At 41.5% G+C, this 27389-nt stretch overlaps 2 protein-coding genes across 9 annotated transcripts; one reads left to right on the top strand and one right to left on the bottom strand.

Annotated features, from left to right (window-relative positions):
* Positions 1-129: 129 nt before the first annotated feature.
* On the bottom strand, positions 130-14776 carry gdpd2 (glycerophosphodiester phosphodiesterase domain containing 2). 7 transcript variants are annotated; one of them, XM_024382833.2, is made up of 16 exons: positions 14754-14770; positions 13801-13948; positions 10481-10784; positions 7033-7136; positions 6844-6937; positions 6704-6763; positions 6424-6522; positions 5966-6059; positions 5464-5609; positions 4111-4193; positions 3783-3942; positions 3405-3608; positions 3151-3299; positions 2183-2330; positions 1846-1928; positions 130-1172 (listed from the first exon to the last, which is right to left on the bottom strand). In XM_024382833.2, exons 3-16 carry the CDS (start codon positions 10565-10567, stop codon positions 1100-1102), a joined length of 1584 nt encoding a protein of 527 aa, XP_024238601.1. In that variant the 5' UTR covers positions 10568-10784; positions 13801-13948; positions 14754-14770; the 3' UTR covers positions 130-1099. The 7 variants fall into 7 exon arrangements, with proteins under 7 accessions (XP_024238601.1, XP_024238602.1, XP_024238605.1 ...); XM_024382834.2 differs by lacking the exon at positions 14754-14770 and adding an exon at positions 10970-11102 and having other exon boundaries at positions 13801-14257; XM_024382837.2 differs by lacking the exon at positions 13801-13948 and having other exon boundaries at positions 14754-14776.
* Positions 14777-14908: 132 nt separating this feature from the next.
* LOC112220632 (PDZ domain-containing protein 11-like) lies at positions 14909-20830 on the top strand. Of its 2 annotated transcripts, none has more exons than XM_024382474.2 (6): positions 14909-15187; positions 17648-17751; positions 17867-18007; positions 19822-19920; positions 20078-20138; positions 20299-20830. In XM_024382474.2, exons 2-6 carry the CDS (start codon positions 17659-17661, stop codon positions 20331-20333), a joined length of 429 nt encoding a protein of 142 aa, XP_024238242.1. In that variant the 5' UTR covers positions 14909-15187; positions 17648-17658; the 3' UTR covers positions 20334-20830. The 2 variants fall into 2 exon arrangements, with proteins under 2 accessions (XP_024238242.1, XP_024238241.1); XM_024382473.2 differs by lacking the exon at positions 14909-15187 and adding an exon at positions 15606-15706.
* Positions 20831-27389: the final 6559 nt, after the last annotated feature.

Raw genomic sequence — 27389 nt, 5'->3', positions numbered from 1 at the left:
AAAGTGGTTACACCTGCCATCTAGTGGTTGTAGAAGATAATTTCATATTTCCAAGGAGCCGCACCTTTAGCGATTGAACACATTCCAAGGCATATTTTTTTATGCAGAGAATTCACACAGATACATAACTCATCATAAAACGTTTATTTCATTAACACATACACGTCAAATCTGGATTGGAAAATCTCTCCTTCAGAATGTAACCCTAAGTGCACTGGAAATAGTGCTGACATTTATCAGCAACACCAATAGTTTCCAAATAAGATTAAACTTGATGTGTAGAGTGAACCAGTTATGTTAATTTATTTTAACAAATAAAGTGTTACACAAATATATTTTCTGTAAGAATATACTCTTTACAACTTTGTTCATAAATTCTCATGACGAATGTAAAATGTTTGCCTGGCTACCCAAACTCCTTGCATCTGGCCAACCGGTACGCCATGACCATAGATGTTAGTTTCTTCTTTGCAATGAGTCTGGATCCGAGTACCTCCATGACAATTTCTATAATGGCAAAAACATTCTAATCGTTCCCTGAATCTGATGGGTTGGGCCTGGGCCAGAGCCAGAACACACATGGGTAAAGCTGAGGTTTGAAAATCAATCATTGGCTTTGCTACTGATTGGTTAGAGATGATCCAATTGCTGATTACTTTGTTTTGTACAACACCTCTTATTATGACATCACCTCAAACGAGTTCAATAATGGCAGTCAGACGAAAGTATGTAGAGAACAACAGAGCAGCGGAATAATTCAGTTTATTTATTTATTTAACTAGGCAAGTCAGTTAAGAACAAAATCTTATTTACAATGACAGCCTAGGAACAGTGGGTTAACTGCCTTGTTCAGAGGCAGAATGACAGATTTTTACCTTGTCAGCTCGGGGATTGGATCTAGCAACCTTTCGGTTACTGGCTCAACGCTCGAACCACTAGGCTACCTGCCACCCAAGTTTGAGTCGTCAGGCAAGTGAAATGTACTCTGTGATCCACAATTTTTTTTAAATACTGTAATTTAAATGGCCCGAATTCCTCCCTGATTCAAAGGGTGGGGGGGGTCTGGATCCAGGCTGTTCTGTTTCAGGCTTCAATCAAACTATTCCGAGGGTAAGAAGAGGGACAATTCTCTCTGATTCCAGCCGGAAAATCCTTTCTTTGCTTCTCTTTCCCTGCAGAGATAATCACACACAAAATAATTATTCCACTTCGTCATCTGTATCATCATCATCTGTATACCGTAAGGCGGCGCACAATTGGCCCAGCGTAGTCGGTTAGGGTTCAGCCGGGGTTGGCCGTCATTCTAAATAAGAATTCGTTCTTAACTGACTAGTTAAATAAAAGGTTAAATAACACATTTAAAAGATTATCTTTATATGATGCCCTTGTGTACATCCTAGTTTATGTGACCGTAAGGACAAATACAGCAGTTCTTATCTTTGCATGTCATTAAGGCAATCACTACACTACAGATTAAATTATTTAAACCATCAAGTCAAGAATGACATGTATTACGGTAAGAGAGCGTTACATAATATATCAGTCCCATATCAAAGTTAACAATAGCAATCTTAAAGATTCATAATACAGGATACATAGATAGCAATTATCTTAGTAGTTAGTACCGTACATAATTACTGTAAACATTGATAAAGGGCAATCAATTTGAATTGTTCCATATTGATTATATTGATCAATTGCAATGTCTACTAGCAAAACCCACCTGTGGCATGACTCAGAAAATATAATTTCCAAAGAATAAGAGTAAAGTGAAACAAATCAAGTAATCAAATGACATACAATGTTTCCATTGTCTTTTACAAACAATGGTAGTGTTCTACTCACCTCTGTAAAATGAACAGTGTGACCATTATGAGCAATGACCCCAGGTCCACTGTGATCCATATCATTCTGTATCTATCAGGTCTCTGAAACACATACACACCTAGTAGGTACATTCATATGACCCATAGATCGCGCACAAGATTAAAAACACAGCATTGAACAACAAAATGTCAAGTTCAATGCTACACATAGATATCATAATATATGCTAGCTAATGTTCAAACACAACATTGACTTTGTGAGAATTACAATGTCAAGGTGGGGTGATCGGGTTGACTTTTGAAGAGGGAGTGTCTATGAAAGAGTGAAGAAGAGAGGTTTGATGTGAGTCCCTCACCATTGTCCAGTCAGGCTGGGTCATGTCCTGTAGGAGGGAGCAGGCGTTGGTGGTCACAGAGTTGGCCCCCGAGCACCACAGCAGAGAGAAGAGCCATGGTTCATTCACCACCCACAGGTTCACTGACACATTCCTGCTCCTAAGCTCCCTGGCACACGGAAACACACAAAAACACAACTCAGCAAACATGACACTTCTCAAAGACTACTGTCACGTCCTGACCATAGAAAGCCTTTTTTTTCTATGGTAGAGTAGGTCATGGCATGACTAGGGTTTTAGTCTAGTTTATATTTTCTATGTGGGGTTCTAGTTAGAAAAAACTATGTTGGAGTTTTAGTATGATTCCCAATTAGAGGCAGCTGGCTATCATTGTCTCTAATTGGGGATCATACTTAAGTAGCATTTTTTCCACCTGTGTGTTATGGGATATTGTTTTGAGTTGGTGCACGTAGCATTCTCTGTAGTCACGGTTCATTGTTAGTTTATTTGTTTATTTAGTTTCACTTAATTTGAATGATAATGTGGAACTCAACATTCGCTGCGCCTTGGTCCGACATTTATTATGACGAATGTGACAACTACAGACAGGAGTGATCAATCATAACATGTCATACTATTAAAGCACACATCATGTCTGTTCAGACAACACTTTCCCATCATCTTCGTTTCACTAAACCAACAGAACCTATCATCCCATGGGAAAGTTTCACTACTGGGCTCTCAGCCATTAAAAAACACACCTGGGTGAAAACATGATATGAGTCTCATTCTTCACTGAAGCAGCGTGTGTCTCCATCTACAACAATGCCAGTTCTTTGTCTCAGCACACCAACACTTTTCATTGTGACACTATTGTTTGCCCTGCAGCAGTCAGTCAGCACAGGAAGAGTAGAATGTGGTTCTGGAATTAAGGTTTATTTGTCTACAGCTCTGAGAAAAGCAAGGGCGCTTTGAAGGAGGCTACTCACCAAATCTCTGTGGCACTCAAAGCACTGTATTTGACATTCAGATGGTCTCCTCTGTCAAGGTCCATATCAGACACATCGTTGTAGACCTGTATGAACCCTGGTGCGACCTCCCTCACATCCACCCTGTGTTTGGGGGGAAGCCAGAGGATCTAGAGAGAAATGTAAAAAAAAAAACTGTCATACACCTGTAATAAGACTTTAACTACACAGGACAGGAATGATAAAGCAGTGATACTGATAGACATTCTACTCACCAGGTCTTGGGGGATGCCAGATTTGAGGATGGTGTTCACGGTGTCGAAAGTGTCATTGTTGTCGTCATTTTTTAGGTCAAAGATGACAGAGGTGTTATGAGTCTTGGCTAGGTCCAGCAACTGTAGAAGGGAGGGAACACTCTGGTTCCCAGCTGTCTTCTTCTCCTGCTCTGAGAGCTGGGAGACTGAGCAGAACGGATCCGTCTGAAAGGAAGACATCCATAGTACGGATGTCATTATGTCAATGAGTTGGTAGAGTTCAAATCGTAATCAAAATGTAAAGGATCTACAGTATAAGGAATTTTCAAGTAAACCTTCTGAAATGATTTCCAACTACAACATACAAGGGAGGCTTGTGAAATTGGATATCACCCTTACCTTCAGGAACCAATCACCAGCGTTTAATTCCTGTAGCTCCTCCCAGGTGAGGTTTGTGCTGTGGTTGAAGTCTTTCCCAGGGAACTTATGTAGAACATCTGTAGTCCTCCTCAGGAAATGGCTTCCGTGGTCATGCATCAGGTAAGGAACTCTGTCCTTACTGGGGAAGGAAGAAATGTCAATAAACTGCGTCTCTGAAAAGCGCTATATAAATCCCACGTGTTATTATTATTAAACTGAAAACAATTTCAAACAGCAGTGCACGTTTGATCCTTCACAACTCTGCAACGTCTATGTAAAGATGAAGCAGCCTTAGTCCCCCGGGTACCTGAGCTGCACGTCCGTCTCAAAGGCGATCACGTTGCACCCCACACTCCTCCTGAACGACATCAGGGTGTTCTCTGGGGTTAGCTGAACACAGAGAGAGGACAGATGTGTGAGAAACACTCCTGTGCTAAATACAGATGGCACAGCTCAGCTGAGTGGGCCTATGGTGGAGATAGTAGAGAAGAGTGGAGCAACATAATAGGGGCAGAGCAACATGCCATGTGGGGCCCTCAACATGACTGGACAGCAATGTTCCCTCAAAAATAATTCAGCACTGAGCAAATTTCAGGTCTGCTGAACCGCAAACTTGAACTTTGTCAAATTCTGTACAACTTCCGGCGCGCTTTACGGTGAACACTGAGGCTGTACCCACTTTAACTTACAGTTTTAACAGTGGCCAAGTAGGCTACTGTGGCTATTTGATCATAATGTCGGCCTACCATAGTGGCTTATCATAAAAAATAATGGAGAAAAATGCTTCCCATAACATTTTAACATGGAAATAGCTGTTCTATCATTCAGCCTACAGTAGCAGCCAATGTGGGGTGTTCAGTGTAGGACTACATTCCATTAGACTTTTGGAAAGAAAAACATGTAGGCTTGACATCAAACTTGTTCTTCATACCATCATTACAGAGAATCAGACAAATTATGCTACACTCTGCCTATTGACTACTTAGCTTATTCAAGACTGTCTCAAAATACAATGTCTACTGAAATACAATCCTACTCCAATGCACTCTTTCTACAAGAAAATATCTTGCAGTTAGTTTTGCATACTAAATCGTGCATAATTCGTTGTGTTTCGGTATGTTACATTGAAATTGGCTAATGTTGGGTTGATTCGATCACAATTCCCACAGTAGAGCAAAACGTTGATAGTGTTAAAGGGGAAAACTGTAGAAAGTTGAGCGAAGTTCAATCTCGTGCTTCTTTGTGCAGGCTCATATTTCTTCTGCACGGCAGTCGGATGGAGGTTAGAGGGAATGTTGAGTTCAAGCCCTCTGATATACTGGCAAGTGATGGAAATAGGGGGATATGTGCTCAGTGCAATGTAAACACTAATCCTAAAGTCATTTGGTTATACTGTATCTACACTATATGATGATTTATCCGTTAGCCTACTGAATCATAAGGTAGGATTATGGAATTTATGACAACAGTCAAATGTTAACACATAAGCCATTTTTGGATGATGGTCTTGTAGCTATGTAATAAAGCCTTATCCACTGTATGAGTAAGGTAGTCAATCAACTTTCGGTACCTTGTGTTTTCCAGCTTAGACCTTTAATATTGAGGCAATATAACTAATGTAGGGTATGAGAAATAGACTGAGCAGGATGCACTTCCTCACCATTGGTGCTCCGCGATGACCAATGAGGGCAGGTTTAGGGGGCAGCTGTTTCTCCTCCACCAGACAAGGGGATTGGATGAGGAGGGGGCTGAGGAAGATTGCCACCGACACGCCAGCAAACACTACCATGATGAGGATCTTAGAGGCTGGGGACACAAACAGACACAGGTTAACAAATGAAACAGTCATACTTGAACTATTGTTGTGAATAGAGAAAGGCAAGGAAAGAAGACGCTGCATTTAGTCAACTGAATTAGTTCATCCAGCTGGTATAATCATTCATTTTACATTACATTTACGCTTTAGTCATTTAGCAGACGTTCTTATCCAGAGCGACTTACATGCGCAATTAGGGTTAAGTGCCCCCCAGTTTTCACAGAACTCAATTCTATTGAACTAATATACCTGTATATGGGTGTGTAGGCTACTGTATGTCTCATATTATTGATGTCATGGTGAGTGTTTGTGTAATTCTCTGGAGGAGTTCAGTATCAGCACTGACCTATTCTGTGGGTCCTTTGGAAACACTGGAACACCAGGCAGCTTACCAAGGTCAGGGCTCCAACCCCTCCCATCTGTAGGAATGGAGCCGTGGCCTGAGGGAGATCAATGTTACATACCAAAGATCTGACCCCAAACGCATTTATTCTTTTTTATTTAACCTTTATTTAACTAGGCAAGTCAGTAAAGAACAAAGTCTTATTTACAATGACGGCCTAGGAACAGTGGGTTAACTGCCTTGTTCTGGAGCAGAACGACCGATTTTTACCTTGTCAGCTCGGGGATTTGATCGAGCAACCTTTCAGTTACTGCCTCAACGCTCTGACCACTAGGCTACCTGCCGCCCCAAAAACTGCTTCACATCTCACTATAGCTCTAACATTCTCACCGCCGCACGCACACCCACACACACACACCTAAAAGACGGTTCCATGCTGCAATACTTTAGCCTTACTATACCTGTAGTGACAAGAGAACAGTGTGCCACTCTTTTTTCCACTGTAGGCTTATTCCAGTGGTGCCCAGGGCGATGAAGACCACACCTAAAAACAGGAACAACTGTGCAGAACAAACCACAAAACAACACAATGCAATCAATACAGATCATACCTAGGTTAGTTAATATTGTTAATCATCTATGCTATTATCATTCATGTTATGCATCCTAGCAATATAGCTGGATACTTCTTGTAACACGTGCAGAGGGAAACATTCCAGGAACACATTATATTCCTAATACCTTGTGTAGACAGTGTAAGTCCAAAGGCTCTTTCAAGGCAAGTTGGACCAGTGCAAATACCTGCAATTAAACAGCCATTACAACACAGCTAATGTAAACTACATAAATACATTGATAGGTATATGAATTGTCTCCCTCACCAGTAGCAGGATGCAGTAGATGGTCAGTACGGCAGCGATAACGATCAGCACCATGAACCAGTTCACCCACAGTTTAAGAATGGAAAAGGCCTTCCTGGTAGGGGACAAAAGAGGGTAGAAGATCACAGGGTCTGTCAATGTATGTGTGTGTGTGTGTGCGTGCGTCAGAAGCTATATGACCAAGCTCACCAGTTGACATCCTCACGGTCATTGAAAGCCATCAGACAGACGTACATCCAGAAGAGAGTGAGCAGGGACACAGCGGTAAGGACCGACAACCAGCAGCAGGAACACTATAGCAAGGAGAGTTCATCATTACTGCTGGAACTCTAAACCTGTTCAAGTTTTTACTCACTTTGGAAGAACTCATTGATTACTAAACTTGTTTGTCAGGAAAACACTTACCTTCCAGGATACAATTAAAAGTGTGTGTACAGGTTGTTTCGACAGTTAGAAACTTAATCCAATTAATTAGATTCATCTCCGGGGTACAGGTGAAAATAATCATATACAGTGCATTCGGAAAGTATTCAGATCCATTGACTTTTTCCATATTTTGCTACGTTACAGCCTTATTCTAAAATTGATTAAATCGTTTTTTCCGTCATCAATCTACACACAATACCCCATAATGACAGAGCAAAAACAGGATTTTAGAAATCTTTGCACATTTATATAAAATAAAATAAACAGAAATATGACATTTACATAAGTACTCAGACCCTTTACTCAGTACTTTCTTGAAGCACCTTTGGCAGAGATTACATCCTAAATTCTTCTTGGGTAGGACACTACAAGCTCGGCACACCCGTATTTCAGCATTCTTCTCTGCTGGTCCTCTCAAGCTGTGTCAGGTTGGATGGGGAGAGTCACTGCAAAGCTACTTTCAGGTCTGTCCAGAGATTTTCGATTGGGTTCAAGGCTGGGCTCTGGCTGGGCCACTCAAGGACATTCAGAGACTTGTCCCAAAGCAACTCCTACGTTGTCTGTGTGCTTAGAGTCATTGTCCTGCTGGAAGATGAACCTTCACCCCAGTATGAGGTCCTGAGTGCTCTAGAGCAGGTTTTCATCAAGGATCTCTCTGTACTTTGCTCAGTTCATCTTTCCCCCAATCCTGCCAAGTCTCCTAGTCCCTGCCACTGAAAAACATCCCCACAGCATGATGCTGCCACCACCATGCTTCACTGTAGGGAAGGTGCCATGTTTCCTCCAGACATGACGCTTGGCATTCAGGCCAAAGAGTTCAATCTTGGTTTCATCAGCCAGAGAATCTTGTTTCTCATGGTCAGAGAGTCCGTTAGGTGCCTTTTGGGAAACTCCAAGCGGGCTGTCATCTGCCTTTTACTGAGGATTGGCTTCTGTCTGGCCATTCTACCATAAATGGCTGATTGGTGGAGTGCTGCAGAGATGGTTGTCCTTCTGGAAGGTACACCCATCTCCACAGAGGAACTTTGGAGCTCTGTCAGAGTGACCATCGGGTTCTTGGTGACCTCCCTGACCAAGGCCCCTCTTCCCCGATTGCTCAGTTTGGCCAGGCGGCCAGCTCTAGGAAGAGTCTTGGTGGTTCTAAACTTCTTCCATTTAAGAATGACGGAGGCCACTGTGTTCTTGGGGACCTTCAATGCTGCAGAAATGTTTTGTTACCCTTCCCCTGATCTGTTTCTCGACACAATCCTGTCTCAGAGCTCTACGGACAATTCCTTTTACCTCATGGCAATTCCCTCGATCTCATTTTCTCTGACATGCATTGTCAACTGTGGGACCTTATATAGACAGGTGTGTGCCTTGCCAAATCATGTCCAATCAATTGAGTTTACCACAGTGGACTACAATCAAGTTGTAGAAACATCTCAAGGATGATCAATGTAAACAGGATGCACCTGAGCTCAATTTCAAGTCTCTTAGCAAGGGGTCTGAATAAGTAAATAAGGTATATCTGTCTTTTTATTTTTAATACATTTTTGCTTTGTCATTATGGGGTATTGTGTGTTGATTGATGAGGAAATGTTTTTATTTAATCCATTTTAGAACAAGGCTGTAATTTAACAAAATGTGGAAAAAGGGAAGGGGTCTGAATACTTTCCGAATGCAAATGTAATGTGTTAAAAAAAAATGTTTGTCTGAAATACCTGATTTACGTAAGTATTCAGACCCTTTGCTATGAGACTCGACATTCCCCAGAGGGCTCAGGACCTCAGACTGGGACAAAGGTTCACCTTCCAACAGGACAACGACCCTACGCACACAGCCGAGACAGCGCAGGAGAGGATTAAGGACAAGTCTCTGAATGTCCTTGAGTGGCCCAGCCATAGCCTGGACTTGAACCGGATCAAGCATCTCTGGAGAGACCTGAAAATAGCTGTGCAGCGACGCTCCCCATCCAACCTGACAGAGCTTGAGAGGATCTGCAGAGAAGAATGGGAGAAACTCCCCAAAAACAGGTGTGCGAAGCTTGTAGAGTCATACCCAAGAAGACTCAAGGCTGTATCGCTGCCAAAGGTTGTTCAACAAAGTACTGAATAAAGTGTCTGAATACTTATGGCAATGTGATATTTCAGTTTTTAATACATTTGCAAAACTTTCTAAAAACCTGTTTTTGCTTTGTCCTTATGGGGTATTGTGTGTAGGTTGATGATGGGGGGGACGATTTAATCAATTTTAGAATAAGGCTGTAACATAACAAAATATGGTCAAAGTCAAGGGGTCTGAATTATTTCAGAATGCACTGTATCTATAACCCCTAGCTATGGTTTAGAAGTACATCTTCATTGAGTTTTCTTGTGTGGCTGGTCGACCCAAAGAGTGTGTTTTTGTGTTTGTGATTGTGTGAGTGTGTGTTTATGTACACTGTATATGTGGTATTTCTAAGGGGCTCTGCTTCCTCTGGGATGTTTGAGTCATGAGCCCCTCCAACGCCTCTTCATGTTTGGTTTCACCTGCTGTTCCATTCCACCACACTTAGGGGGGAATCAATACAGTCATCACACACACCAGCATCCACCATTCAACCAACCTCAATTGTGACCGAACAGAAACCCCCCCCCTTGGACACTAATGGTTTGTCCCCTTTGTAGTCCTGTCCCAGATCACCTTTTACCCAGCCTGTGAGTTCAGTTCAGCAATTAGTCCTAGCACATATTCACATGCTCTAATATGTACCACAATCTCCCTCCTCCAAATTATCCTGCTCTTATTTACACAACAGGTCTGAATGAATGGATGCCTCTCCAATAACATCCATCCACATCTCACATGCCTAGGAATAGAGGCTTCCGATTATACACCCACAGTGAGTTTATAAAGGGGAAACATCCTCATGTATCCACTGAATGCTGTCCAATGGAATGTTAGTGACTGCTGTTGCTGGATGGTGATGACGATGAGGATGACGTAGGTGATGACATAGATGATGATTAACATTACCACACATACCAAAGCCATTTTAACTTTTACATGTAGGCCTGACTCACCTGGGAGAAGTCACTAAAACAACTACATGGAATTACAGTATATAAACCAAAGTTGAGGATAATGATGGTAATGTATGAGTAGTACCAAAAATGTTAATCATCTTAATGTATGTTCTATAGCTATATTCTACACAAAAATCTAAATCTGGGTCCACAACAGTACTCACTTTTCGTTTCCTCTCACTGGGCTGCCTCCAGTTGCAGCTATACATTACCCTGCAGCATTTTCGGCCACAGCTGTCCTCAGACATCATCACCTCCCCTCCTCATTTACTATCAACTATTAGGATATCCTGTCCAGAGGAGTGTGGATCCTGTCGGTCCTGTTGTGTAGTTATTTGATCCTCTCAGCCTTGAGGGGCTGGATAGAGTGGTGGGGGGGACAACACTCCTGGAGAACACCTTGTCTGGCAGCTCTGTATGTGAGGAGAGGGGCTCCGCTCCGCAGTGGGCTGACTCACCACTCTAAACCTACACAGTGTAGGAGGAGAGAGAAAAAAAGAGTGAGGGAAAAAACAGGGAATATCTGTGAGTATTAGGGCCATCCCTGTTCAATAACTTCCTGAATAGAAATTCTAAGTTGGGGAGCTGCTGACAATGGCCAACCCTGTGGGGTTCTGTGAGTACCACGGAGAGGCCTGAGAGTGAAGTCCCACCATAAGACACTCAGTTCCGTGGGAGTAGGGAGGGAGAGGAAGAAGGAGGAGGAGGGGGCTCATCGTCAGCAGGGGGTTGCAGTGCAGAGATGTACAGACTTCAACCGGGGGATTAGTTCGGGGGACTGGCGACCTGTTTTTATGAAACCAAAGATATTAAGCCTTCACAATATTGAAATATTACTCTACAAAGAGAGCTAAAGATGGATGAGGGAGGTGAGGGAAGAATATTCAGTGAACAGGCTGGGGCAGATACATGTAAACATGCTACCCCCTTATTCTCTTCACTGGGGTGATGATATTGAATAAGGCACGGTGCCCAGTGCCCACATAACAAAAACAAAATAAAAAAACACATGAAAAGTTTAAAAGAGTTCTACCACATTGTAAACCAAATTGACATTAGACCATCTACTGATCCATTTCGGGAAAGTCTGACAAGTCTTTTTTAAAGCATGAGCTGTTAATTCATCAAGTTAGAACACTCGTTGAGCTTTCCTCGAAAATGAATAACTATTAGCCGATTGTAAAAACAAGCCAAATGTTCTTGGTCAGTTATTATATTTGTTTTGGATTTTCGCCATTAATATGTATCAGATAATCAAATGTATTCTGTTGGTCAAGGGCTGAGGTGTGTTAATAAGCAAACTTCAGACCTGACACATTTTGTTTGAATAGGTATTTTGTCCACAAGTCCATAATCCAAAATAAGTATTTAAGAAAAAGAAAGAAAAAGTCAACACTTCTCTAAAAATCAGGTTGGATTGAGGAGAACCATATGATCACAGGAACAGGTCGACAATGGGAAAGAAGTCAAGAGAAATCTGAGCAGGAAACCAGATCATTTGCCATTGTTGTTGTCTATGCCTACACATCTACAGAATGTAGGCACAGAAGTGAATTTCAGGATGCTTGGTGGAAACCTCCTTTAAACCTACCACTTCTTGGCGAGGGCTCCCTTGAAAAAGAGACTCTGTCAGCTGCTACAGAATCACAGTCTCCACGGTATGTCATATTACAATACAACAGTGAATAATCAGTGTGTTCTCGGTCCTTGTACATCCAGTCTGGCGTCAATCACTATCAACAGATTTGAGGAACAATCCATAACATTCAGTATCAAGTCTAGTGACCATCAACACTGAATGCCACAAACAGATCACTTGAAATGATGTTTATTACAGAAAATCCCCAAATGCTAAACATTGTGTTGATCACACTAAACTAAATACGAACTTTAGTGATCTTAAATGCTCCCATTACAAGAAGAATAAATAAATACATGGAATAAAAAACATCTGACAATCAACAGGGAGAGTGTTCCGATAAGCATGGGCCTAAAAAACAATAAATATTTGTTAGAAGAAACATCTGTTTCTGAAACAATTGTATAAGGCAGCATTTACTCTTAACAATAGTAATTGTAACGGTTTTCTAAGTGTGGTGAAGGAGAGTCGGACCAAAACGCAGCATGTAGATTGCGATCCATGTTTAATGAAAACGTAAAACTCGAATCAATACAAATGCACTATAAAACAACAAACTTAACGTAATGAAAACCGAAACAGCCTATACTAGAGTAAACTACCATAGAGCCAGGAACAAAGACACTAAGGACAATCACCCACGACAAACTCAAAGAATATGGCTGCCTAAATATGGTTCCCAATCAGAGACAACGATAAGCACCTGCCTCTGATTGAGAACCACTCCAGACAGCCATAGACTTTGCTAGATAACCCCACTAGCTACAATCCCAATACCACCACCAAAACCCCAAGACAAACACACCACAATACAAAAACCCCATGCCACACCCTGGCCTGACCCAATACATGAAGAAAAACACAAAATACTTAGACCAGGGCGTGACAGTAATGTCAAGGCCAAGATAAACTCGGCAGTGTTGCGAGTGTGAGAAGGCATGATTCACAACTTGGCACACATCAAGCACTGGGACTTGGCAAAAAATGTACATAGCATATCAATGTTTGTTGGATAGATGAGGGTAGGCACAGGTAGTCAGGTATTCAACACGGTAATAAGGAAGGGTTACTGATCAGAACAGATAAGGTGAAGAAAAAAAACATTTTGAGCCAAGATTCCAACATGTTTATCACCTACCTTTCTAAATAGAACTTTGAAATGGAATCATGCATGCCCCTTTTCCCCTTTAACATTTATCATGTTGCAATGATCCATAAGATCCTGGGCATGACAATAGATGTTATGTTTTGAGAGTTGTCATCACAATGACTTTCTCAAACTATGGTGGTGAGAAGGTTGAGACATATACGAGTTTGATTCAAACCTGATTGTTCCACCTTTGAGAACTTGACTTTAAAATGAAATGTCTCACAATTTATTGTAACAATGCCCTGTTACCACATTTAAGTCCATTTCCATTGCATCCCTCAATGTGGCTTAACTGTCCTGGATTTGAAGTTAAAAATATTTAATTAACCCACATGATGACATAAAAAGGTAATAAAATGTCATACAAAAGTGAGTGACAGAAAGCCTACTATTGAACCCTTTCTGTGGTAAACCCTGTACTGGGTGAATGTTGTTATTTAGAACATAGTCTGTCTGCATCAGAACCACATACAGTATTATCTCTACAATTACAGGACAGTTCACATGTTCTCCTCATTTGACCAAAGTTTAAAAACAACTTACCATTGAGCGTGAATAACTATCTCTGTTCAAACTCAGTGTTTAACCTGGTCAATCAATTTAGTTGAAATATGTAGATATATTAATCAATTTGAGTTCATTTGACAACGCATTAAAATACAATTGGCTAGTAAAAGGAGTGAGGTGCATCATACCTTGAGATAACATCATGTGTGCGTCTCTCTTGTAGTGTTGCAACACTGTAACAGCCAGTGATATTCTGTTCATCAACTTTTTCTAGTCCAGTCCACTATATTTCGTTACCTCTTTTCTGTGTCTGTTGTTCTGTCATCCACTCCCGTTCTTTGTGGAAATCCGTGCCCGGAATGTAAATGAATCATAATGAATGGGTGCAAGTTTCTAAAGTAGTAAGGGGAGGGGTACGTGGAGGAAGGCAAGTCGCCTGAACGCACGTAACCTACAATTGCAGATAAATGCTTTGAGCGCATTTTTAATAGTATAGGTAAAGTAGAATGTACATGTCTAGGGGTAGAGGCAGATACGTTTTTCACATTGCCTAACTCATCAATAGACTAAATAAATGGACAGTTCATATATGGATAGTCCTATATAGGGATAGTTCACCCAAATTACAAAACGACACATCGACAGGATTTGTTGGTTTCCTTACCCTGTAAGCAGTCCATGGACAAGGTGAGACAACAATCCATGCTTTGGTTTAGTTTCCCTGGCACGGTTTCCACATGCTAACAAAGCATGGAGTGCTGTCATACATTGTACATAGACTGCTTAAAGGGTAAGGAAACCAATATGTCATTGTGTAATATGTAATATCCCTTTAATAGTGTTAGAACACCGTTAGGGCTTCTGTATGCGACGTTTGCACTATTTCATACAGAACTTTAGGTCAATACTACTGCTCCGAAAACAGTTAAATTAAGCTTAAGGGAACTGAGCACGATTTAAAACTTGTCATGTGGAAGTTGTTATTGAGACTTAAATCCCTTTCAGCAACATTACCTAACCACACTTAAAAGCGCGACAGAATGCATGTCATGCTCTATTTCTGTTGGAAATTGTCTTACAAATAACTTGCTCATCTACTATTGGCCAACATGAACATGTAGGCTACAAAGGAAAAAGACACCTGGGTTTTTCACAGGAGGTGTCACGAATCTCGCCGAAGATGGTGCCTCTTCCTGTTCGGGCGGCGCTCGGCGGTCGTCGTCGCCGTCCTATTAGCTGCCATCGATTCCCTTTCCGTTTGTTTCTGTTTATTGGGGTTTATTGGGTACACCTGTTTTGAGTTAGTGTTTGTTTGTAGGCTATTTAAGGGCACTAGGCCCGCTGGGTATTTGTGCGGGCTTGTTCTCTGTTATTTTGGTGTTGGTGTATAAGTGTATTCTCATTATTTTCCGGACAGTTTTAGTCCTGTGTATTTTGGACGGGTGGTTTCTTACGCCCTAGTGTTGGCATGTCCATGTCTCCGCTGTCGTTGGAATAAATAGATTCACGTACGATATTACCTGCTCTCTGCGTTTGACTCCTCCACCGCACCATCTGTAGAAGTCGTAACAGGAGGTATACAGGGATGATAGGGGTATTGCATTTAATCTATATCTGTTCAGTTTATATTTTGAGTTTTGCCTAATTTGTGTATTTTAAATATGGGGGTCGTATGGGTACTGGGGAACACCCCTATATGAACATTATGAATCTCATAGAGGCATAATACATGTAATTACAGAGATATTACGATTGATTCTCACATCAGACCACTACAGTCCTCTGCTAGGCTACACCTTGAAGTGCAATAGCAACATAGGTTGATATCTTATATCTGGAGCAGATGTTATGGACACATACACTGAATGTCGGCATCTTAACTGAGCACTTGACCATGTTCGAAACAAATATGAAACATATAATATGCTTGTATTTATTTAATTGGGTCCTATGTAAACTACTTTCATACTCTTATTATAGAGTCTATATGTTACAGCGGGGCTCTCTGTAAGTGCACATGCGCATCCATTGCATCGATGATTATAATGCGCCAGCAGAGCGTTTGTTTGAAAGGGAAATTGTCTTTTTAGCCTGGTAAGATCTTTGTTGTTGCTATTTGAAGCTAGCTAGAGGCCATGACAATAAAACAAATGTTTAGGTTTTGGATTCATTGTAACATTTAATGTAATCTGTAGTTTACTTGCTACACTTGCAGTATTTTGTCATCACCGGCTACTGTAGCTAGCTAACAACAAATGTTAAAACAGGTTGCTGTTGCTATCATGAAAAATGCTGCTACTAATAATGGCTGAGCTCCTACCGTTATTGGAATTGAATATGATTCAAGTCCCTATTCAATACATTTAGTGACCCACTTATTGCTTGTGAAATTGCATTGTTAAGGCAAACCTCCTGTGAATACTGGCATATTGTGTATTCAGCTAAATTGTCTTCCGTGCGCCTGTAATCTCTGCTGCCCAGAATCACATTTCTGGAAATCATCTTCTTTATATTCTTCTTCGATGGGGTTCAACGGCGATTGGTATTCAATGTTGATGGTGTATTACCGCCATCAGCTGGACGGTGTATTGAATAAGAAACAACAACAAAAACATTGCGGGAAATGGGGAAAAACGATATCATACAAAATTAAACATGTCAACTAAGAAAACCCATCCCACTTTTTCAATCTCATTCCACTTCAAAATACATCCCTACACAGGGGCGGCAGGGTAGCCTAGTGGTTAGAGTGTTGGACTAGTAAGGTTGCAAGTTCAAATACTGAGCTGACAAGGTACAAATCTGTAGTTCTGCCCCTGAACAGGCAGTTAACCCACTGTTCCTTGGCCGTCATTGAAAATAAGAATTTGTTCTTAACTGACTTGCCTTGTAAAATAAAATAAAAACAGGATCAGAGGCCTGTCATGGCGGAACATTCACAGACAGGATTTTTTTGCACAGCCTGGGCTGTGAGTTCACGAAGACCCAATAAACGTTCAGCAGCATTTCACAATGATTCCAATTTTCTTAGACTTCTTCTCTCCACTTGTGCTGTTCAGTTTATGACCATTGCAATAAACAATACAAAGCCCACCTTTTTAACATGTAGCATTTCACTATCCCTTGGTTGATGAGAACTACCATTGTTTCTTCCCCCCCAATCGTTCCTTCCAATCTCACCGCCTCCAGATAGGAGACACGCTGAACACTCCTTACCCTCGCCACCTCATTCTCCTTCACTCTAAACACGGGACCCCAGGAATTCAGGCGCACGTTGACTTCCACAGTTGCAGCATTTCACTTCATCTGGCATACGATACTCTTCTCTTCTGCACAACCTTGACACATGGCCAAATCTTTTACATTCATGAAGCTGAAGGGGCTTGTGCACAAAAGCTCTTACAGGGGATTTCGTGAATCCTAACTTTATACGAGAAGAGAGAGACTCTTCCCCAAAGTACAGTAGCATGAATTAAGTGAATTTATTTTTTCCAGGTCAGTCAACATGCACCAACCACTCCATCAATGTCTTCAGTAACATCCTCTGCCTTTATTTACATACAGGAAACATTCCACTCATATATTTTTTGCTGTTTTCTATAAACAAGCTTCTTCTGCACCACAAATGAACAAAAAAATCTAAATGAGACCACTTCTTGTGACTCTCACCGATTCCAACACATTCCAGATTTTCCTGGAGACGTTAAACGGATTCCCCAAGTAGCATTGATCCAAAACCCTCACTCTGACTAATAATGAGTCTAGTGGTTTCCTATTTCCCAACATAGCTTAACTTCTCTTGTTTCCCTTTTTCTTCGCTACTGTAAACCCCCCACCCCAAAATGCCAGGTGCACCCCAAAATTGTGATTCGCTAATTAATCAGGGACTCAAAAACCATGGAGCGCACCTGACCAGTAATTGTTCCCCATTAAAACCCTCCTATCCCACACAGCCCCCTAAGAAACGTAACATTTTGTTTTGGAGACTATTGCATGCAGAAATTATCATTGCCTATGTCTTTTTTGAACCAATAGGTTTTGAAACCATGGACCAAAAGATCCCATATGATGACTACCAACTACCTGTGGTCTTTTTACCTTCTTATGAGAGTCCCCCAGCATGGATAGCCCCTCAGGAGGTATGAGCCTGAGATGACATCCATACCTTGTCATAACACTGTCAACAGCCAGTCTAGTTCACTGCCACCTCAGATCTTCAATGATGTTCCCTCTGTGTCCTGTCTGTCGGTGTAGCGGATCCACCATCCTGAGTACAACAACGAGCTGACCCAGTTCCTGCCACGCACCATTGTGTTGAAGAAACCTCCAGGGGCACAGCTAGGCTTCAACATCCGTGGGGGAAAGGCCTCCCAGCTGGGCATCTTCATCTCCAAGGTGTGTGTGAGAGAGAGAGAGAGAGAGGCTGAGGCTGAGACTGGTGCAACTGCCCAATGAGTGCTGATCTACAGTGCCTTGCGAAAGTATTCGGCCCCCTTGAATTTTGCGACCTTTTGCCACATTTCAGGCTTCAAACATAAAGATATAAAACTGTATTTTTTTGTGAAGAATCAACAACAAGTGGGACACAATCATGAAGTGGAACGACATTTATTGGATATTTCAAACTTTTTTAACAAATCAAAAACTGAAAAATTGGGCGTGCAAAATTATTCAGCCCCTTTACTTTCAGTGCAGCAAACTCTCTCCAGAAGTTCAGTGAGGATCTCTGAATGATCCAATGTTGACCTAAATGACTAATGATGATAAATACAATCCACCTGTGTGTAATCAAGTCTCCGTATAAATGCACCTGCACTGTGATAGTCTCAGAGGTCCGTTAAAAGCGCAGAGAGCATCATGAAGAACAAGGAACACACCAGGCAGGTCCGAGATACTGTTGTGAAGAAGTTTAAAGCCGGATTTGGATACAAAAAGATTTCCCAAGCTTTAAACATCCCAAGGAGCACTGTGCAAGCGATAATATTGAAATGGAAGGAGTATCAGACCACTGCAAATCTACCAAGACCTGGCCGTCCCTCTAAACTTTCTTTCAGCTCATACAAGGAGAAGACTGATCAGAGATGCAGCCAAGAGGCCCATGATCACTCTGGATGAACTGCAGAGATCTACAGCTGAGGTGGGAGACTCTGTCCATCGGACAACAATCAGTCGTATATTGCACAAATCTGGCCTTTATGGAAGAGTGGCAAGAAGAAAGCCATTTCTTAAAGATATCCATAAAAAGTGTTGTTTAAAGTTTGCCACAAGCCACCTGGGAGACACACCAAACATGTGGAAGAAGGTGCTCTGGTCAGATGAAACCAAAATTGAACTTTTTGGCAACAATGCAAAACGTTATGTTTGGCGTAAAAGCAACACAGCTCATCACCCTGAACACACCATCCCCACTGTCAAACATGGTGGTGGCAGCATCATGGTTTGGGCCTGCTTTTCTTCAGCAGGGACAGGGAAGATGGTTAAAATTGATGGGAAGATGGATGGAGCCAAATACAGGACCATTCTGGAAGAAAACCTGATGGAGTCTGCAAAAGACCTGAGACTGGGACGGAGATTTGTCTTCCAAAAAGACAATGATCCAAAACATAAAGCAAAATCTACAATGGAATGGTTCAAAAATAAACATATCCAGGTGTTAGAATGGCCAAGTCAAAGTCCAGACCTGAATCCAATCGAGAATCTGTGGAAAGAACTGAAAACTGCTGTTCACGAATGCTCTCCATCCAACCTCACTGAGCTCAAGCTGTTTTGCAAGGAGGAATGGGAAAAAATGTCAGTCTCTCGATGTGCAAAACTGATAGAGACATACCCCAAGCGACTTACAGCTGTAATCGCAGCAAAAGGTGGCGCTACAAAGTATTAACTTAAGGGGGCTGAATAATTTTGCACGCCCAATTTTTCAGTTTTTGATTTGTTAAAAAGTTTGAAATATCCAATAAATGTCATTCCACTTCATGATTGTGTCCCACTTGTTGTTGATTCTTCACAAAAATACAGTTTTATATATTTATGTTTGAAGCCTGAAATGTGGCAAAAGGTCGCAAAGTTCAAGGGGGCCGAATACTTTCGCAAGGCACTGTAGCTAGCCTACACTTTTCAGACACTTTCATTGTTTTTAAATATATGTTTTTGCTTTTTCATTTTGTCAGTAATCTCCCTTCTCCTTAATCTCTTTGTGTGTATGTTGCTAGGTGGTCCCAGATTCGGACGCCCACAGGGCAGGGCTCCAGGAGGGAGATCAGGTGCTGTCTGTCAATGAGGCGGACTTCCAGGACATAGAGCACTCGAGGGTCAGTGATGTACTGTAGATCATACAACACTATACACACAACACTATACCTTTTGATAAATTCCTTTATTTTGAACCTCAACATTAACTTGTGTTTAAAAAAAGGCTCATTGTTTTCAGAATATATTTCTCATAGAAATTGTTTTGTCTCCTCTCAGGCTGTAGAGATTCTGAAGACTGCCAGGGAGATTCTGATGAGGTTGCGCTTCTTTCCCTACAGTAAGCGTTGCTTTCACCTGCTCCGCCTTGTAATATTAAGAAAGTGCCTAAATTGTATCTACTGGAAACGGTGCCATTCATGTTTATACCTTATTATGTCACCTCTGCAACCTGTGAAGTTTATTTGGATGGTTGTTATGTAACTTCCTGTTTCCCATAGACTACCAGAGACAGAAGGAGAGGACTGTGCACTAGGTGACAGAAAGGTTCCACGGGAGAGTGAGAAACAGTATGGTTACATGCACACAATAATATGATTATTGTGGATAGTAAGGTTAATATAATAGTTCATTTAAAATGTTTACATGCTTTGCAAGAATAGCAATGTCCCAAATAATCCTGTTTACATGAACACATCTGAAATCAGGCTACCTGATGGGACTTTTGAGAAATAAAGAAAATCGGCAATCAAAATAAAACCTACCACAGTGACCATGTTATTTTTACGAAGACTATTTGATTTGGAGTTCGGATATGTAACGTTTGTGTATGTCAAAACTATTTCTAAAATGAATACTTTCAGTTTTTCTGAACTCACTTCACTCGCGCATAAGAGGGGGACTTGCGCTTCCGGTGCTGGCACATGCACAGATCAAATACATGTCATAATAATTAGAAAGCTTACTCAGAAAACCAGGTGTTTTATTATTATTATAATACTTTGTTTATATATACAGTACCAGTCAAAAGTTTGGAAGCACCTACTCATTCCACGTTTGTTCTTTATTTGTACTATTTCTACATTGTAGAAAAATAGTGAAATCATCAAAACTATGAAATAACACATATGGAATCATGTAGTTACCAAAAAAGTGTTGAACAAATCAAAATATAATTTATATTTGGGATTCTTCAATGTTGACACCCTTTACCTTGATGACATCTTTGCACACTCGGCATTCTCTCAACCAGCTTCATGAGGTAGTCACCTGGAATGCATTTCAATTAATAGGAGTGTCTTGTTAATTTGTGGAATTTCTTTCCGTCTTAATGCGTTTGAACCAATTAGTTGTGTTGTGACAAGGCAGGGATGGTATACAGAAGATAGCCCTATTTGGTAAAAGACCATGTCCATATTATGGCAAGAACAGCTGAAATAAGCAAAGAGAAATGACAGTCCATCATTACTTTAAGACATGAAGATCAGTCAATTGAAAGTTTCTTCAAGTGCAGTCGCAAAAACCATCAAGCGCTATGATGAAACTGGCTCTCATGAAGACCGCAACAGGAATGGAAGACCCAGAGTTACCTCTGCTGCAGAGGATAAGTTCATTAGAGTTACCAGCCTAAGAAATGGCAGCCCAAATAAATGTAACAGACACATCTCAACATTAACTGTTCAGAGGAGACTGCGTGAATCAGGCCTTCATGGTTGAATTGCTGTAAAGAAACCACTACTAAAGGACACCAATAAGAAGAAGACACTTGCTTGGGCCAAGAAACATGAGCACGACATTAGACCGGTAGAAATCTGTCCTTTGGTCTGGAGTCCAATTGGAGATTTTTGGTTCCAAACGCTGTGTCTTTGTGAGACGCAGTGTGGGTGAATGGATGATCTCCACATGTGTATTTCCCACCATAAATCATGGAGGAGGAAGTGTTATGGTGTGGGGCTCCTTTGCTGGTGACACTCTCTGTGATTTATTTAGAATTAAATGCACACTTAACCAGCATGGCTACCCTGGCATTCTGCAGCGATACGCTATCCCATCTGGTTTGCGCTTAGTGGGACTATCATTGGTTTTTCAACAGGACAATGACCCAACACACCTCCAGACTGTGTAAGGGCTATTTGACCAAGATGGAGAGTGATGGAGTGCTGCATCAGATGACCTGGCCTCCACAATCACGTGACCTCACCCCATTTGAGATTGTTTGGGATGAGTCGTACCGCAGAATGAAGGTAAAGCAGCCAACAGGTACTCAGCATATGTGGGAACTCCTTCAAGACTGTTGGAAAAGCATTCCAGGTGAAGCTGGTTGAGAGAATGCCAAGAGTGTACAAAGCTGTCATCAAGGCAAAGGGTGTCTATTTGAAGAATCTCAAATATGAAATATTTTAACATTTGTTTAACACTTTTTTGGTTATGACATGATTCCATATGTTATTTCATAGTTTTGATATCTTCACTATTATTCTACAATATAGAAAATAGCAAAAATAAAGAAAAACCCTTGAATGAGTAGGTGTTCTAAAACTTTTGACCAGTAGTGTATAAATTATATACACTATTTACAGTACTCTGACATGCAAACTACATCAATTGAAGTGCATGTCAGAGGGACAGATTCTTAATGGAAGTTCTCGTCACTGACAATGCCATCAAGGGATTGAGTGTACTGGACTAAAGCTGGCAGTCCTTGTGATTTTTATTTTATTTTTTATGAACCATTCTGCTTTCACTCACCTCTGACCAGAACATTGTGAATACTAAATGCTAAACTGGTTACCCCTATTGTGTGTGCATGTATATATGAGAACAGTGTAATGATCTTCAAAACATATTTATAATGCACCAGGTTATAAAAATGTACGTCTGTACATGTCATACCAACTAAATCCACTGGAGGACATACAAGTTAAAGGAATGATTATTGACCTGCATAGTCATGTTCTTTTAGCAATAAGAGGGGGTTGATTTGTGTGATTTGAAAGGAGCTATTGTGTATTGCGGCACATTACATTATGTACAAACATCTGTTCGCTGTTGTTATTTTAAACTGAGTTTTATATCTGTTTAATGGCCTGCTGACTGAATCATTTGAGGTTATCCTAAATTAATCAACATACTTGAAGTGTTACAGAACGCCAAAGTAACCAGGGTAACCACGCTGAGAGATTTAGTCTTGGGCTCAGATACTATAAGTTACATTTAAATGTACATTTGAAGGTTGTATGTTATGCTATATGTCAAGGAAGTTACTGATCACTGTATAAATATCAACAACAAAACATTTGGGGTACACACGTTCTGGTGAGGCTCAGAATCGCTAGGTAAGCGGTTATAGGTTAGCAGTTATCGGTTTGCTGTGTAAGTGTGTACTAGGGGTTAGTTCAGGGTGAAAGTGTGTACTAGGCGTTAGTGCAGGGTATATGTGTGTACTAGGGGTTAGTGCAGGGTGAAAGTGTGTACTAGGGGTTAGTGCAGGGTGAAAGTGTGTACTAGGGGTTAGTGCAGGGCGAAAGTGTGTACTAGGGGTTAGTGCAGGGTGAAAGTGTGTACTAGGGGTTAGTGCAGGGTGAAAGTGTGTACTAGGCGTTAGTGCAGGGTGTAAGTGTGTACTAGGGGTTAGTGCAGGGTGAAAGTGTGTACTAGGGGTTAGTGCAGGGTGAAAGTGTGTACTAGGCATTAGTGCAGGGTGTAAGTGTGTACTAGGGGTTAGTGCAGGGTGAAAGTGTGTACTAGGGGTTAGTGCAGGGTGAAAGTGTGTACTAGGCGTTAGTGCAGGGTGAAAGTGTGTACTAGGCGTTAGTGCAGGGTGTAAGTGTGTACTAGGGGTTAGTGCAGGGTGAAAGTGTGTACTAGGCATTAGTGCAGGGTGTAAGTGTGTACTAGGGGTTAGTGCAGGGTGAAAGTGTGTACTAGGGGTTAGTGCAGGGTGAAAGTGTGTACTAGGCGTTAGTGCAGGGTGTAAGTTAGTGCAGGGTGAAAGTGTGTACTAGGGGTTAGTGCAGGGTGTAAGTGTGTACTAGGGGTTAGTGCAGGGTGCATGTGTGTACTAGGGGTTAGTGCAGGGTGAAAGTGTGTACTAGGCATTAGTGCAGGGTGTAAGTGTGTACTAGGGGTTAGTGCAGGGTGAAAGTGTGTACTAGGGGTTAGTGCAGGGTGAAAGTGTGTACTAGGGGTTAGTGCAGGGTGAAAGTGTGTACTAGGGGTTAGTGCAGGGTGTATGTGTGTACTAGGGGTTAGTGCAGGGTGTAAGTGTGTACTAGGGGTTAGTGCAGGGTGTATGTGTGTACTAGGGGTTAGTGCAGGGTGAAAGTGTGTACTAGGGGTTAGTGCAGGGTGTATGTGTGTACTAGGGGTTAGTGCAGGGTGTAAGTGTGTACTAGGGGTTAGTGCAGGGTGTATGTGTGTACTAGGGGTTAGTGCAGGGTGTATGTGTGTACTAGGGGTTAGTGCAGGGTGAAAGTGTGTACTAGGGGTTAGTGCAGGGTGTATGTGTGTACTAGGGGTTAGTGCAGGGTGAAAGTGTGTACTAGGGGTTAGTGCAGGGTGTATGTGTGTACTAGGGGTTAGTGCAGCCTCTCCTTCCCCTCAATGTGAATGGATGTTACTTTTCTTTTAATCTTATATTCTGTTGTTTTTCCCCCTCCCCACCTCCCTGTCCCCCTTGCAGAGGTTTTCAAAGGTTTTGCTTAGCCTTACTCTTAACTATGGCATTGCCAAATAGGCTAGGCAGTGCAGCAACTAAACTAAAGTTGGAACATGTGCGGTTTGAACCACCCGGTAAAAATAAAAAGGGTATTTGCCCATTTACAGAAATTAACGGTGGATATAGTGTATCTCCAGGAAACACATCTACACATGACGAATCATTCTGGACACAAACGGAGAGGATTCTTGTAGATATTACGATCCAAGTTTCATGCAAAGTTATATGGCTTTCCTATTTTGATTCATAGAGATGTTCAGTTTGTAGAATCAAAAGTTATATTGGACAAAAATGGCTGTTTTGTTATTATGCAGGACAAACTATTCAACATTGTAAGGGTTGTCATCGGTGGAAGAAGGTGAGGACCAAAGCGCAGCGCGGTAAGTTTTCATCATTTTAATTAAAGAAAGCACTAAACACTGAATCAATACAAAAATAACAAAATGAACGAACAAAACAGTCCTGTCTGGTGACATACACACGTAACACAAAGACAGAAAATAAACACTCACAAAACACAGGTGGAAAAAGGCTACGTGAGTATGATTCTCAATCAGGGACAACAATTGACAGCTGCCTCTAATTGAGAACCATACTAGGCCGAACTCAAAAACCAACATAGAAAAACAAACATAGACTGCCCACCCCAACTGACGCCCTGACCATACTAAAACAAAGACAAAAACAAAGGAACTAATGTCAGAACGTGACAAACATGGTGGTTGTATTAGCCAGTATTTATGCTCCTAATTGGGACAATGACCAGTTTTTCTAAGAGTTTTTCGAGTTCCTCACAGTTTTGAACACTCACCAATTTATATAGTACTATTATCAACAAACAGCTGGCTGGTTATACGCTGTATCGGCAGGATAGAACAGCGGCATCTGGTAAGACAAGGGGGGCAGACTATGCATATATGTAAAGAACAGCTGGTGCACGATATCTAAGTAAGTCTCGAGGTTTTGCTCGCCTGAGGTAGAGTATCTTATGATAAGCTGTAGACCACACTATCTACAGTGCCTTGCGAAAGTATTCGGCCCCCTTGAACTTTGCGACCTTTTGCCATATTTCAGGCTTCAAACATAAAGATATAAAACTGTATTTTTTTGTGAAGAATCAACAACAAGTGGGACACAATCATGAAGTGGAACGACATTTATTGGATATTTCAAACTTTTTTAACAAATCAAAAACTGAAAAATTGGGCGTGCAAAGTTATTCAGCCCCCTTAAGTTAATACTTTGTAGCGCCACCTTTTGCTGCGATTACAGCTGTAAGTCGCTTGGGGTATGTCTCTATCAGTTTTGCACATCGAGAGACTGAAATTTTTTCCCATTCCTCCTTGCAAAACAGCTCGAGCTCAGTGAGGTTGGATGGAGAGCATTTGTGAACAGCAGTTTTCAGTTCTTTCCACAGATTCTCGATTGGATTCAGGTCTGGACTTTGACTTGGCCATTCTAACACCTGGATATGTTTATTTTTGAACCATTCCATTGTAGATTTTGCTTTATGTTTTGGATCATTGTCTTGTTGGAAGACAAATCTCTGTCCCAGTCTCAGGTCTTTTGCAGACTCCATCAGGTTTTCTTCCAGAATGGTCCTGTATTTGGCTCCATCCATCTTCCCATCAATTTTAACCATCTTCCCTGTCCCTGCTGAAGAAAAGCAGGCCCAAACCATGATGCTGCCACCACCATGTTTGACAGTGGGGATGGTGTGTTCAGGGTGATGAGCTGTGTTGCTTTTACGCCAAACATAACGTTTTGCATTGTTGCCAAAAAGTTCAATTTTGGTTTCATCTGACCAGAGCACCTTCTTCCACATGTTTGATGTGTCTCCCAGGTGGCTTGTGTAAATGACACTTTTTATGGATATCTTTAAGAAATGGCTTTCTTCTTGCCACTCTTCCATAAAGGCCAGATTTGTGCAATATACGACTGATTGTTGTCCGATGGACAGAGTCTCCCACCTCAGCTGTAGATCTCTGCAGTTCATCCAGAGTGATCATGGGCCTCTTGGCTGCATCTCTGATCAGTCTTCTCCTTGTATGAGCTGAAAGTTTAGAGGGACGGCCAGGTCTTGGTAGATTTGCAGTGGTCTGATACTCCTTCCATTTCAATATTATCGGTTGCACAGTGCTCCTTGGGATGTTTAAAGCTTGGGAAATCTTTTTGTATCCAAATCCGGCTTTAAACTTCTTCACAACAGTATCTCGGACCTGCCTGGTGTGTTCCTTGTTCTTCATGATGCTCTCTGCGCTTTTAACGGACCTCTGAGACTATCACAGTGCAGGTACATTTATACGGAGACTTGATTACACACAGGTGGATTGTATTTATCATCATTAGTCATTTAGGTCAACATTGGATCATTCAGAGGTCCTCACTGAACTTCTGGAGAGAGTTTGCTGCACTGAAAGTAAAGGGGCTGAATAATTTTGCACGCCCAATTTTTCAGTTTTTGATTTGTTAAAAAAGTTTGAAATATCCAATAATTGTCGTTCCACTTCATGATTGTGTCCCACTTGTTGTTGATTCTTCACAAAAAAATACAGTTTTATATCTTTATGTTTGAAGCCTGAAATGTGGCAAAAGGTCGCAAAGTTCAAGGGGGCCGAATACTTTCGCAAGGCACTGTACCTAGAGAGTTTTCAACTGTATTTTTCATAGCTGTCTACATACCACCACAGACCGATGCTGGCACTAAGACCATACTCAATGAGCTGTATACGGCCATAAGCAAACAGGAAAACGCTCATCAAGAGGCTGCGCTCCTAGTGTCTGGGGAATTTAATGCAGGGAAACTTAAATCTGTTTTAACAAATTTCTATCAGCATGTTAAATGTGCAACCAGAGGGAAAAAAACTCTAGACC

This window comes from Oncorhynchus tshawytscha, linkage group LG21 (genome assembly GCF_018296145.1).
Source record: "Oncorhynchus tshawytscha isolate Ot180627B linkage group LG21, Otsh_v2.0, whole genome shotgun sequence".
Lineage (NCBI taxonomy): Eukaryota > Metazoa > Chordata > Actinopteri > Salmoniformes > Salmonidae > Oncorhynchus > Oncorhynchus tshawytscha.
This window is presented reverse-complemented; position numbering and strand designations above follow the sequence as displayed.

What these genes read in the sequence shown, in the direction of transcription:
- LOC112220632 (XM_024382474.2), top strand. Translation starts at nt 17,659, where the DNA reads ATGGACCAAAAGATCCCATATGATGACTACCAACTACCTGTGGTCTTT. An exon ending in CATGGATAGCCCCTCAGGAG is followed by an intron (nt 17,752 to 17,866) that starts GTATGAGCCTGA and finishes CTGTCGGTGTAG; the next exon opens with CGGATCCACCATCCTGAGTA. An exon ending in AGGACATAGAGCACTCGAGG is followed by an intron (nt 19,921 to 20,077) that starts GTCAGTGATGTA and finishes GTCTCCTCTCAG; the next exon opens with GCTGTAGAGATTCTGAAGAC.
- gdpd2 (XM_024382837.2), bottom strand. Translation starts at nt 10,567, where the DNA reads ATGATGTCTGAGGACAGCTGTGGCCGAAAATGCTGCAGGGTAATGTAT. An exon ending in GACCGTGAGGATGTCAACTG is followed by an intron (nt 6,938 to 7,032) that starts GTGAGCTTGGTC and finishes GTCCCCTACCAG; the next exon opens with GAAGGCCTTTTCCATTCTTA. An exon ending in ACTTACACTGTCTACACAAG is followed by an intron (nt 6,523 to 6,703) that starts GTATTAGGAATA and finishes TGTTCTGCACAG; the next exon opens with TTGTTCCTGTTTTTAGGTGT.